We start from the raw sequence: 13,042 nt of genomic DNA on the forward strand, positions 1-13,042 counted from the left end.
AAAGATTTTTTTGGATCATAATCACTGGTGGTAACATGTGTAATCTAAAATGCTTTTTATATTTTACAGTCGCTGGAAAGCGCTCACCCAAAGCTAGTAGCTACATTCTTTATAATTGTTTCCTAAGAATTAGTAGAGTAACACCCTGTAATCTTAATTAAATAAAAAAGCGCCATTTGCAATAACAACAGTCAGAGTTGTGAAACTCCAATAAATCATAATAATGTATAATTGCTTTATTTACTGAATAAGACGTCAGAGAGTTTATACGTAACCCAGTGACGTGCATTCTTACCGAAAAATCATTCCGGTACAAACTGGTAAAATTAAGAAGAAAATCTTCAGACTGTTTGCTGCGAAACTAAAGCTGGTGTATTCATGAGGAAAATGTAAATATCTTGGGAAAAATATAAATTGCCTTGTTATTTCTTATTTTAAAACGTTTTTTGTCCTGACGAAAGCCAGAATGATGAGTTTGAAACTTTTTGCAAATGTTATTTGCTGTTTAGCTCGCTTTTGAAAAAAGAGTGGGTATTGGTGCCAGAATGTGAACGCCTTTTGTAAGCAAAATATTTTCAAAAAACAAAAGATAACAAGAGGGGTGGGGGTCATTCAGCCCCACAGGTAAGCCTGAGGAATTCACAGTTAGAAATTATTTTTAGAAATTATCATACTATCTCATGCCTAGCTTCGAATTGGCTTTTAGCGATGATAGATAGCTTTGAAGGTCAGTTCATATGTTTCATTATTAAAATAGTTTTCTTTTACAGGGTACGGTCACTCTACCCCGAACACTGTCCCTGGCAAGATTTTCACCATTGTATACGCCATGGTGGGCATCCCCCTCTGCTTGGTGCTCTTCCATTCCATTGGTGAACGGCTGAACAAGTTCTCCTCCATTGCCATTAAAAAGATCAAGAAAATTCTAAAGGTAAGATTTATTTTTTCAAAAGACTCCGTTTTCTTTTAATATCATCATATTTTGCTCTCTGTTTGGTTTAAATAGAAAATAAAAGTTAGATATATTATATGTATATATATATATAATGCATATAATAATACTTTACATATTGACACAATATAGTATATATATATATATATATATATATATATATATATATATATATATATATATATACAAGTTCTCCTCCATCATACATATTAAAAAGATAAAAATGTTAAAAGGTAATATTCATTTCTTCAAAAGACCACTCTGATTTATTTTCTATTTTGCTTTTCCTTTTAGTTTAAATAGAAAACAAAAGTTATATATATTACATATACATATATACTGTACACATATATAAACGTATATGTATATAGTACATATACAGATATATACATACACACACATAAGTTCTCTCCATTATATTAAAAGATCACATAGAAAATTTCAAAGATAAGATATTTCTTCAAAAGACTACTGTGGTTTTTTTTTATATTTTGCTTTTTCTTTTAGTTTAAATAAAAAAAATTATATATATATTACATATAAACGCAAGTACATAGATTTAGAAAAATAGCCCTTTTTTTTTGCTTTGAATGCTACAAAGAGTTATTGTTTCATAACTATAGCCTCATTCTTTTAGTCCCTGTTGGTGCTAAAATACCCATAGATAGTGGTGAATAAAACCCTTTGTAAACAACAACAACAACAACAACAACTCGGGTTTCCATAGCCGTACCGTGCTTACAGGATTTTTTTTTAATGAGAGTTTTGTTAGGAAATTTTTAGCCATCTCTCGATTGGTGGAATTCAGAATTTTTTCAGATAACGAACGTATTTTACCACCATATTCTGTAAGCTTCAAAACGTATTCCATGTGTGTAAATACACATACACCTGTTTGCCTCAGTACATTTTTGATATTGGAAGAGAATATTTATCCAAGCTCTGTTTGTTAGGTAAATGTTTGAGTTGTCTGTCAAGCATCTTAAAAATGTAATCGTTGCTCAAATTCATGCCTTTCCTAAGCTACTCAAATTAAATATGAAAAAAATCCGTCATGATATATATACACATATACAATATATACATAATATATATATATATATATATATATATATATATATATATATATATATATATATATATATGCATGTATGTGTACATATGTATGTATATATATATTATATATATATATATATATATATATACATAGATATACACATACACATACTCACACACACACAAAAGCAGATGTCCCACTTGGAAAATGGAACGCTAAGTGCAAATCCTGACCAGGTTCGTCCTTAAATGTAAGACATCGTCTGAAGGACTCATACATGGCGTTAGAAATTTACAATATATATGATAGAGTGACACTACAAACGAAAATGTAAACTTAGAAACCACATATTCACACCTGACAGGTGGAAAAAAAAGAGAGGTGAGAGCAGTAAACTTATTAGCATCTGAGGTCAGTGCTGTGTTTACTAATCTGATTATCTGTGCAGGCGAGCTTTTGTCTCGTCCCATGTCAGTTACATTTCTGAAAATCTGTACATTTTACATATTTCTTATGAAGTTTATGGGTCGAGTTTATATATGCCTTGACTGATAGTCATAACTTTACATAAGCTTTCTTTTACGAATGATACGGAGACAGAGAAATGGCAGCCACGAGCATGGAAAATACCGAATGAATTGATATTATTATTAGGAAAATTCATCATATTGAAAGCGTCCCCCACTGTTGACTCCAGTTAAGGAGAGAGAGAGAGAGAGAGAGAGAGAGAGAGAGAGAGAGAGAGAGAGAGAGAGAGAGAGAGAGACTAGTTCACATCAAAGCAAGTGTATTACTGACCTTGTCAATTTGCCAGATAGTAAGTGTAGTTTGAATTTAGTAGCCTCTCTTACCGCTCACTTATCAAGGTAAAATTTCGCCCCCTAGAAAATATTGCATGAGAGACTCATTTATGAAGACAGGTTTATAAATCCTAAAATTGATTTAAGTATAAGTACATTTAGAAGCTCATTGATATCTGGAGGAAGGAAGGTATTACAAGAAGAGAAAAAACACTCGACTACAAAGTAATGAACACGACAAATTTTATATATATATATATATATATATATATATATATATATATATATATATATATATATATACATATACATATACATATACATATACATATATACAGTATATATATATATATATATATATATATATATATATATATATATATATATATATTAACATGTATGTCTGTATATATGGCATTGCATATATACACATGTGTGCGCTTATATGTGTATTTTGTGTAATGTTTGTGCCTGTGCAAATGTATGACTCAAGTCTCACGTTTAATTTGAAAACACCGTTTAATGAACGGATAACTAGAATACAAATTACAGATTCTCTATTCAATGAAAAATAAGAAAACAACAACTGCATAAATGAATGATCAAAGTCCGGGGAAAGAATTGTCGAGGTCGCAGACATGAAAACCCTCATCCGTTTTCCACTGACAGGTCCGGGACACGGGATCGAATTGCCAACAAAAATCTGATAGATTAGATCTTTCCTCAAGGTCGAACTTTTCAAAAATGTGTTGCGAAAACTCTCGAGAACTGCTCCGGATTGCTGGTGGAATTCAAGTGATTGGAGTTTCGATAGCACGCGATTGTAAAAAGATTAAAGAGTCTGCATAATTTGGCTAATAAAAGGAGTGTAAAGTGAATAAATGTCAACGATAAAATGACATGAATTGATACATACGTGTTCGTGTTTCAGTGTGAAGTCGGTGCGTTTGTATGCTAGAGCTTGGGAGCAAGTTCTCTCTCTCTCTCTCTCTCTCTCTCTCTCTCTATCAAGATAAACATCGAAAAGTTGGCAATGACTCTAAAAGCCACGGAGCGGGCAAGAAATTGGATTTAAAATGTATTAAATCTTACAAAAACCAGTGTACAAAAAAGAACATGAACACACTCACAGACACACATACGAACACACACACACACACACATATATATGTGTGTGTGTGAGAGAGAGAGAGAGAGAGTGTGTGTGTGTGTATAAAGGAAAAGGCTATAGTAATGGATCTGTGCATCGTATCAGTAAAATGAGCTTATTGATATAATGTAATTGTAATGATAATACTAACGATTACAATAATGTGACACAAATTTTGTTTTCAAGTTTTGTCAAAAACTCCTATATTTTTTTTACAATGATAACATATTGCACTGTAATTTGCAGGGCTTAATTTAAAAGCAACTTCCATCTTCTACTATGAGAAAAAAGTGTTCGAAAACTTTCCGCAAATTATAAAGTCCTTGTTTTTTTTAATGCAGAGGCCGATGGGAAGGGCTCCATAATTCTCTAAAGTAGCTCAGAGCTGATTAAAATAATAGCCAAAAAAACGCCCTAAAAGACAGTTTTTAAAATTATGTTGTGTATATCCGAATAAGCGTTTTATGTGTTTAAAAATATTCGAACACCATTCACCTTTGTTTTGAGAGAGAGAGAGAGAGAGAGAGAGAGAGAGAGAGAGAGAGAGAGAGAGAGAGAGAGAGAGAGAGACTGGATTTCTTATCAATGTTTTGAGAGAGAGAGACTGTATTTCTTATCAGTGTTTTGAGAGAGAGAGAGAGAGAGTGAGAGAGAGAGAGAGAGACTGGATTTCTTATCAAGAATAAACTGGGGTCACAAGAACAAAAATCACCGCCGCAAAAAGAGAGAGAGAGAGAGAGAGGTGGGGGGGATGTTATAGACTTAGGCAACATGAAATCGCGTTTTCTTGGAGTGTTTCAAATGTTTAACCCAATAGTGTATTTACTTGCGTTATTTTTCCTTGTGGTTAAACTTCTTACCCAGTTAGGCTACATGAGTTGTAAAATGGGCACGATGTGGCTGCTCAGTGTCGTTCCATTTTGTTGAGTATTATTCCTTTTGTAAGGCGGTGTTGATCAAATTACAGCTATCGCTCCTCGGCGTGCTTTAGTCCCAAGGAAACTGAAATGTGTAAAAACGACTTAGGTGAAAAACTGAAACGGCTTTAGCTCACTGCTAAAGGGAGGTGAGGGAGTTTTATCATGTATTCTTTGAAGCATATGGTTAGGCCTGAAGTCCTGAAAATGACTTTTATCAAATTATCGTGTTTTACATTTTAATTCGTAGTTGATCCCCATTGAAATGAATAATGTAAAACGTCACTAGAAGAAAGAAGTTTAATAAAAACTGAATTGAACATGTATTTTGACATTCTTGTCCCAAAAATGGTTAGCCATTAGCGCCGTCGTTACCCCTGTTACTATTGACTCAACTGATTTTAGGAAGGACTGCTAGACCCATATGAAGCATATGCTGAGGCATATAAGGGTATCTGGTGTTAGGTGACAAAGTGAAAATGCATTTTGTATTTATGTTTGAAGTATTTTTTAAAGTAAAAAAAAAAAAGTAAAGCGAGTTTGTTATTAGTTGTGTGATTCAGTGTATTTTAAATCTATTATAAAAGTGACCCATGCAAGTAAGAAAAATATAAGTCATATGCGTGCGCGACTGCCCGCCCTTCCGTCTCAAAGTGCGTGCGCATGAAAAGAGGCCAAAGCTCAGTTACTCTAATGCCCCGGTTGTAGTCTATGGCAGCAATATCTTACATTTCCCTTGACGCCGGCACTTTCTCTCAAAATTGCTGCATTCATAATGCATCTGGAATCGCCGGCCGACCGACATCCAGCCGGGGAACTGTGGCCGAATTCATTTACTTAATGGCATTTTGGCTCAAAGGGAAATTGACCCGTCTCTGGGTGTGTGATGAATTCCCCCCACCATTTTTTTGCGCTCTGTTTTGTATCGGGGATTTCGTTGCGAAGAATCACACGGATTTGTTTCGCGTTTAGCGACTGTTTCGCTTCGTATCAATTGTATTGTGTGTTGTGGTCGGTCGTTTGGAGTCGTGGCCCCATGATGTAAAGGCAATCTTTTCCGAACTATTTTTCGGCAATCCTCGGTGTATCCTCTCTCTCTCTCTCTCTCTCTCTCTCTCTCTCTCTCTCTCTCTCTCTTGTATCCATTGGTTAAAGTTTACCTATGAGTACATTTTTGGCATGAACAGATATATGCTTCAAACTGTACTGGGCCAGATTAAAGACAACTCTGATTTTTTCGTCCTAGATAGCCGTGTGTGTGTGCATATATATATATATATATATATATATATATATATATATATATATATATATATATATATATATATATATATATACATATATATATATATATATATATATGAATGTATGTGTGTGTATGTGCGCGCATCCGTACATTCTTTTAGTAAATGTTTTCTCATGCAGTTTTTGTTGAAATCTAATACAAGAATAGGATTCATGCTCGTGTGGTTAACATTTTCCATTTTCTAGAAAGTATCTTTTGATCAAAAGTCAATGCTCGGAGGAGAGCGCTTGTCCAAAACAAGAAAAGTGTGTGTTGAAATTTTCATTTTGAGTGATGGGAAAGCTATCCTTTATAATGAATCAAGCCAATTAGTACAGGAAATAAAGAGGAAAACAAATAACTCCACAGACTGGAAGTAAATGGCATGAAGGTTAGCGCAAACCTCGGGCTTTGGACCTCGAACAGTATACAGTATATGGTACTGAGAGTCCTGACGGGTGCAACAACGATGAGAGAGCAGGGGCGGCATGCAATCAAGCAGATAGTGCTTGGAGTATTAGAACAGGAAGATTTCTGACGATCTTACAACCGAGTCAAAGCGAATCTAAGTTATGCGAAAATTACTTGATACAAGAAGCTCAACTGGGACGTGAATGTGGTACTTGAAGAGCTAAAACTACGTCTTGGAAACATATTTGACAAGGTTCATGATGTTATCATACTAAGGATTCAGTTTCCAAATTCTCAGACATTGTTTGAAGGTGATAAAAAGAATAAGACAGCTTTATGAAGGAAATTGGTCCTGGAAATATTACAATATCCAGTGATGAAGTTTCTTTTTACACTTCCTTCTTGTGGATTGATAGCAAATAATTATTTCTTGTCTGTGAAGACTACAGTTCAATTACAATAGCTAAGTTTCGTCAGACACATTTTAGGTCTTTAGTTCATCTACGCTAAATACATTCACACATAGCTAAGAAAGATTAAGCATAACAGAAGTATATCTATGCATAAAAAAATCAGATATAATAACACAAAGATTTCCAGTCCTGTATTGTCAAGTTCTTTGAAGTTCCATTCAACTTAAAAATAGCTGCAGCTTGTAAAGGCTTTCTCACTACCGCTGACTTTCAAACAAAGACTGGGTGTGTGTAGTTGTGTTATAGATGTCTGGCGTAGGTTGTTAGGTAGCATTTGTATGTGCTGTAACCTTGGCACACGGCCTCATAAAGTCGTCATAACGAATATCGTAGATGGCCACTTATGGCCACTTACACACGATATTGGGGCCTGGGAATTTATGCTTTTAGTTGGACTCCTAATGGGTAGGTCGTAAACTTTGAATCTGATACTCTCTCTCTCTCTCTCTCTCTCTCTCTCTCTCTCTCTCTCTCTCTCTCTCTTGTTACAGGTTACGCAAATAACCGTAATAGGAATCCTTTGTCTTACAGGGCGTAAGAATTTACACTTGGTGAAACACCCTGTATATTACAGGAATACCTGTTGACTTAATACAGTTTAAATTCATAGACAAATTGTCTCTCACCTTCTACTCCCAAGTTTCGTCGTTACGCAGCATAACATCCTTGAATCTTTGTATTATTGCTGGCTTTTATTCCGATGCAGTCTGTAAAGAATATTACAGTCAAAACATACTCTCTTCCTATTTGTCATGAAAATATCAACTGGGAAGAGAGAGATATGAAGCCATTTTCAGTTTACAGTGATTCTAAAAGCTCCCAGGAGATAGAAAACTCGCACCTATGACCAACCCTATGGGCAACTGTGGAATTTGCTTTTACCTTCGCACAGCAGTCGAGGGGAAAACATTAAAATTCTGATTCTATAAGGTACAAATAACTGTCATAGAATATAAGTGTCAGAATAAATGGATTTCGTGTTTTCATTCGTACTCAATTTTCATTCTGCCGTGTTCACCTCCTCTGACTATCTCAGGTGATCAATCTGTTCTATTCCAAGGCAAATTCGAAATATTCCCGCTTTACTGAAAGGCTACAAAAGAGATGCAATCAACATGAAGCCAAGTTTTTATAAAAGCAACAATATGCCGGATTCAACTAAACGGGTTTTTTTATCCAGTTCAAAATACCGTGCCGTGTTTTCTCTCTGATATCTGAACTGTAAAACTAAATGAATTGCTTTGAAGTTGATGGACGCGCAGTTATTCATTGGCCTCATATTTATAACGCAGCGGAGAATTCGCATTCAGAAACGAAAGGCGATATTTTAAGTTCTTTTATTCCTTTTTGAACTTGACTTTATATATAAACTGACATGAAAGGAAAGTTAGGAAACCCCAGCTACTCAATAAAAATAAGGATTAGAATTCTTAAGATCATGGCTGCACTGAGAATTATTTTGATAAGATATTAACATCAAACCGCATTTTTATATCGAAGTTTGGCGAGCTTAGCAAATTAATACTCTTACCTAGCCCAGGCCTGATGAAAAAGGAGAAGAAAAAGAAGACGAGGAGGGGGAGGAGGAGGAGGAGGAGGAAGAGGAAAGAGACATGTGGTAGGAAAATATTCCTGTGGTTATAGAATGCATAAAATTCCTCTGCTTAGAATGTAGATTTATTATTATTATTATTATTATTATTATTATTATTATTATTGCTGTTGTTGTTGTTGTTCTTGTTGTCGTTTAATTTATACCAACATTTCTATTTAATGTAGTTCAGGAATCTGTTTTTTTATTTTTTGTGAAACATAAAGTGTTCCATTATACATTATATGCCTCTATAATGAGCGTTCTTGTGTAACATAAACTACATACATACAAAGCTATACATTATATATATATATATATATATATATATATATATATATATATATATATATATATATATATATATATATATATAACCAACGCCTGCTGGTGGGGCTAGCATTCAAATCCTGAAGACTAGCATAGTAACCTGGAAAGAGAAAGAGAAGCTTATGGGACAAGTGAGTCTTGTATATTTTAAGAAAGCATGGGTTGAAATTAGACTGGATAACAGCTATCAACAATTAAAACTATAAGTAAAATCCCAGTGCAGTCAATTTTTATCAGTTGCTGAAGAAAGGTGAAGAATGTTCTCAGGAAAGTGTTTCAAACGTCATTTCCCCCTTTATGCATATATAACCTAAAAGAACAGTGTCTCTAACAAATAGTTCCTCGTTGGACGGGTCGGTATAATTTTCGGCTAGCACTCTGCTGGGCCCGCGTTCGATTCTCCGGCCGGCCAATGAAGAATTAGAGGAATCGCTTATTTCTGGTGACAGAAATTCATTTCTCGATATAATGGTTCGGATTCACAATAGCTGTAGGTCCTGTTGCTGGTAACTAATTGGTTCTTAGCCACGTAAAATAGTCTAATCCTTCACAACCCTACGAGAGCTGTTAATCAACCAGTAGTCTGGTTAAACTAAAGGTATACTTAACTTTCCTCTTATATAGCCTCTTCCTTGGGCGAGTCGCAGCAGAGTTGTGGCCTTTGCGCTCGGTAGCCCAGTTTACCTCTCTGCCGGCTAATGAAGAGTTAGAGAATTTATTTCTGGTGATAAATTCATTTCTCGCTATAATGCGGCCCGGATTTAATAAGCCATTGCAGGTCCCGTTGCTAAGTAACCAATTGGTTCAATAGCCGCGTTAAATAAATCTAATAAGTCTAATCCTTTGGGCCACCCCAGGAGAGCTGTTAATCAGCTCGGTCTGGGTAAAACTAAGGCATACTTTTTTTACAAATGCATACTTAGAGCGTACGTTTCGTATTGTAGAAAAAGTCAAGTATACCTTAGTTTTACCAGACACTGAGCTGATTCTTCTTTTCCCTCCTGGGATTGGCGAAAAATTAGACTTATTTTACGATGACTAGAACCAGGTGGTTCTACTGGCAACGGACCTACAGCTTATTGTAGGAATCCGAAACGCATTATAGCGAAATGAATTTCTATCACCAGAAGTAAATTCCTCTAACTCTTCATCAGCCGGCCGGGAGCAGCACAACATGAAGAGTAAAGGATTCTTTAATTAACATGTCGTGTTATTTACATCCCAGCTTCAGACCGGAGAACGCTTCAGGGTGCTCGTTCTTCGTTTATTAAGTGACTCCAGAGGTGCGAATAGTCCGCCGCTAACGAATTCTCAAGGGGCACGAAGAAGGTTCAAAATCGGGTGCTTAAACGAAGCCTTTCTCGAACCTCGCTGTTGTGTGGCTGGTGTTTAGCCAAAAGTTATCTGATGTCTACATGTCATATGGTATAAAAGGTCAGACCAGCAGAGACTGGAGATCAGGTATTCCTTAAAATGATGCAGTGGTTCCAGGTGAAAATTAATAATAATAATAATAATAATAATAATAGCCACACAACGTAGGAACACTAGGCACGATTCCAGGATCCCTGAAGGAATCTGGAAAAACTAGATGCAGAAGCTTCAGGGACTCACATGCAGAAGAGTGTGCTACTAGAAACAGCGTACGTAGTGAGAAAGGTGATGGACTCTAAGGAGGCAGGATGCAACCTGAACCCCACACTATAAAAACCACTCCAGTCGAACAGGATGACTGTGATAGACAAAATAATAATAATAATAATAATAATAATAGCCATAATAATAATAATAATAATAATAATAATAATAATTTACAGCGGGGAGGGGGATGGTAAACAGAAGTTTCGGGTTTTAGTCTAGAGTATGAGAACAAATTTAATTTGTTAACTCCAACTACCATAGTGGCAGTATTTTTCAAACAGTTTCTCCTTCGGCAGTAGTCTTCGTCACGGTTTCGCAAACTTACCGTCTCGGCACCTCTTTGAAATTCAATAAAAAGACGATCATTTATTTTATCTCCCCGGGAATATACCGGGTTCCAGTTTCTTCGAGCATGCATTTTTACGATGTTCCTATTTCCACTTTACTGTCGAAAAAGGATGTTGCTGCAGGTTGTCTGCATTTCTGGCTCCTTTATATATCTTTCCTCGCATTTAAGCCGGTCTTATTTTGCCTTTGTAAAATGTTTATATCTTTCCTCACGTTTACCTGGGGTCTTATTTTGGTCTTGCAAAATGGGATTTATTGCGTCCAAGTTTTCTTTCACGAACTAATAATTTATGTGATCTAATTATCTTTTGTTTGCTTCTTTTCAATTTCGCTTTGAGACGTGAGCTGTGTTAGGTAAGTTTTATGAATTCGATGATACAAATACGTTTTTAATGAAAATGTTAAAATGAGTTGAGGAATGGGTACCTGGTTGTCATTTAAATAGAAATTCGTGTGAGGATAATGTATGCATAATATATATATATATATATATATATATATATATATATATATATATATATATATATATATATATATATATATATATATATATATATATATACTGTATATATACATATATCAAGTGAATTGAAAAATCGAAAAACTATGTTAATCACAGTTGGAAGAGTGACTGATAGCAGTTATAATTATTATATTCCTGAAAAAGTATAGATTAAAAAGCGAAAGCATTGCTGCGAAGAAAAGCAACCCACAGGTTTATTATAAACAAGGGCTAACTTCTGTCACTGGACAGTATGACAACGTGACATCTGCGCAGAATATGGATGCTGAGGAAAATAGCACGCGCTAGTTATTCGGGTGAAGAAACTCATTTCGCTAATGGAATTTCTTCCTTAGAATAGAGCTCATGAAAGATGTCAGAGAGGAGATCTCCCGACGATGGTCTTAATGGCAATTATCTTTGTTGGGGGGGGGGAAAAAGGAACCACCACTCGGAAGCTACTGACGTCAAAACAGGCCAATACTCAACAGTACTTGAGCAAAGGCTCTGAAACGTCTAACATTAAAACCATCATCTCTGTGGATGTGTGAAGTTTTGTGAACAGCACCCCTTTGTGTTGCTGCATCAGATGATATATTGTATAGTACTGTGAAAAAGAAAGCTTAAAGTCAAAGCTGATGCCAAGCAGCATTGAAAATAGCTTTTTGCAAGTTCATCCCCAGACCACGTAGACTACACCACTGAGTGATCGGTTATAGATCTCCGTTATGGAGAGCCGCAACTTCTCTCTCTCTCTCTCTCTCTCTCTCTCTCTCTCTCTCTCTCTCTCTCTCTCTCTCTCTCTCTCTTTTGGTGGAGTTGGTTTTTTGTAAACAGTTACAACAAGAATAGTATCGTAAGAATACCGTGATGTTTTTCTTAAGACAAGACAAACAATCATGTCATCTGTTAAGACTAAAAGAATGAGGCAGATCCCAGGAAAAATGCATTTGCAATTTGAAGTAATTAACTATACCTCGGAAATTTTCATTTTTTTACTATTGTATATCACTTATTTTAACCAATCGCCAAATTATAGTGGAACTTAGTTGTTCATTTAAGGATTAGTTATTAATTATCAGATTCTTAATTCAGTTAAGATGCAAACAGGTTTGCCATGTCCACGGGACTTAAGGCTTATTCGAAACAAACTAAATAAAGTGAAACGTCAGCTTATGAGGAGTTAGTTACTAGATGGCATTAATTACATGGAGGTTAATGCTCCAAATCATTATGAGATAATTAAATTCAAATTTGGGCAAGTTAAATGAGTTTAATAACGGGGCAAGTTGTTCGGTTAAACTATTAATAATAATCACAACATTACGTGGAACGAGAGCTAATGATGTCGAGTCCGCCTCATGTATAAAGACTTCAGTATTATTATTATTATTATTATTATTATTATTATTATTATTATTATATTATTATTATTATTCAGGTTTACTGCATTCTGCCAGGAATTCGCTGATGTTTGTCATCCTTGCAGAGGAAAGCAGTTGGAAACTTCGGTAGTTCTGCAGCTGCTTTCCTCTCCAAGAATGACAAACATCGCGAGTTACTAGCAGAATGCAGTAACCCCGAA

General features: G+C 35.3%; 1 protein-coding gene across 2 annotated transcripts in view; it reads left to right on the forward strand.

Annotated features, from left to right (window-relative positions):
• Task6 (TWIK-related acid-sensitive K[+] channel 6) overlaps positions 1 to 13,042 on the forward strand; it is a 739,267-nt gene that overhangs the window by 711,890 nt on the left and 14,335 nt on the right. For both annotated transcript variants that reach the window (XM_067107814.1, XM_067107815.1), the window contains exon 4: positions 771 to 931. In XM_067107814.1, coding sequence (XP_066963915.1) covers positions 771 to 931 — 161 coding nt within the window. The remainder of the gene's footprint in view (positions 1 to 770; positions 932 to 13,042) is intronic.

This window comes from Macrobrachium rosenbergii, chromosome 8 (assembly GCF_040412425.1).
Source record: "Macrobrachium rosenbergii isolate ZJJX-2024 chromosome 8, ASM4041242v1, whole genome shotgun sequence".
In the NCBI taxonomy this organism is placed as follows: domain Eukaryota; kingdom Metazoa; phylum Arthropoda; class Malacostraca; order Decapoda; family Palaemonidae; genus Macrobrachium; species Macrobrachium rosenbergii.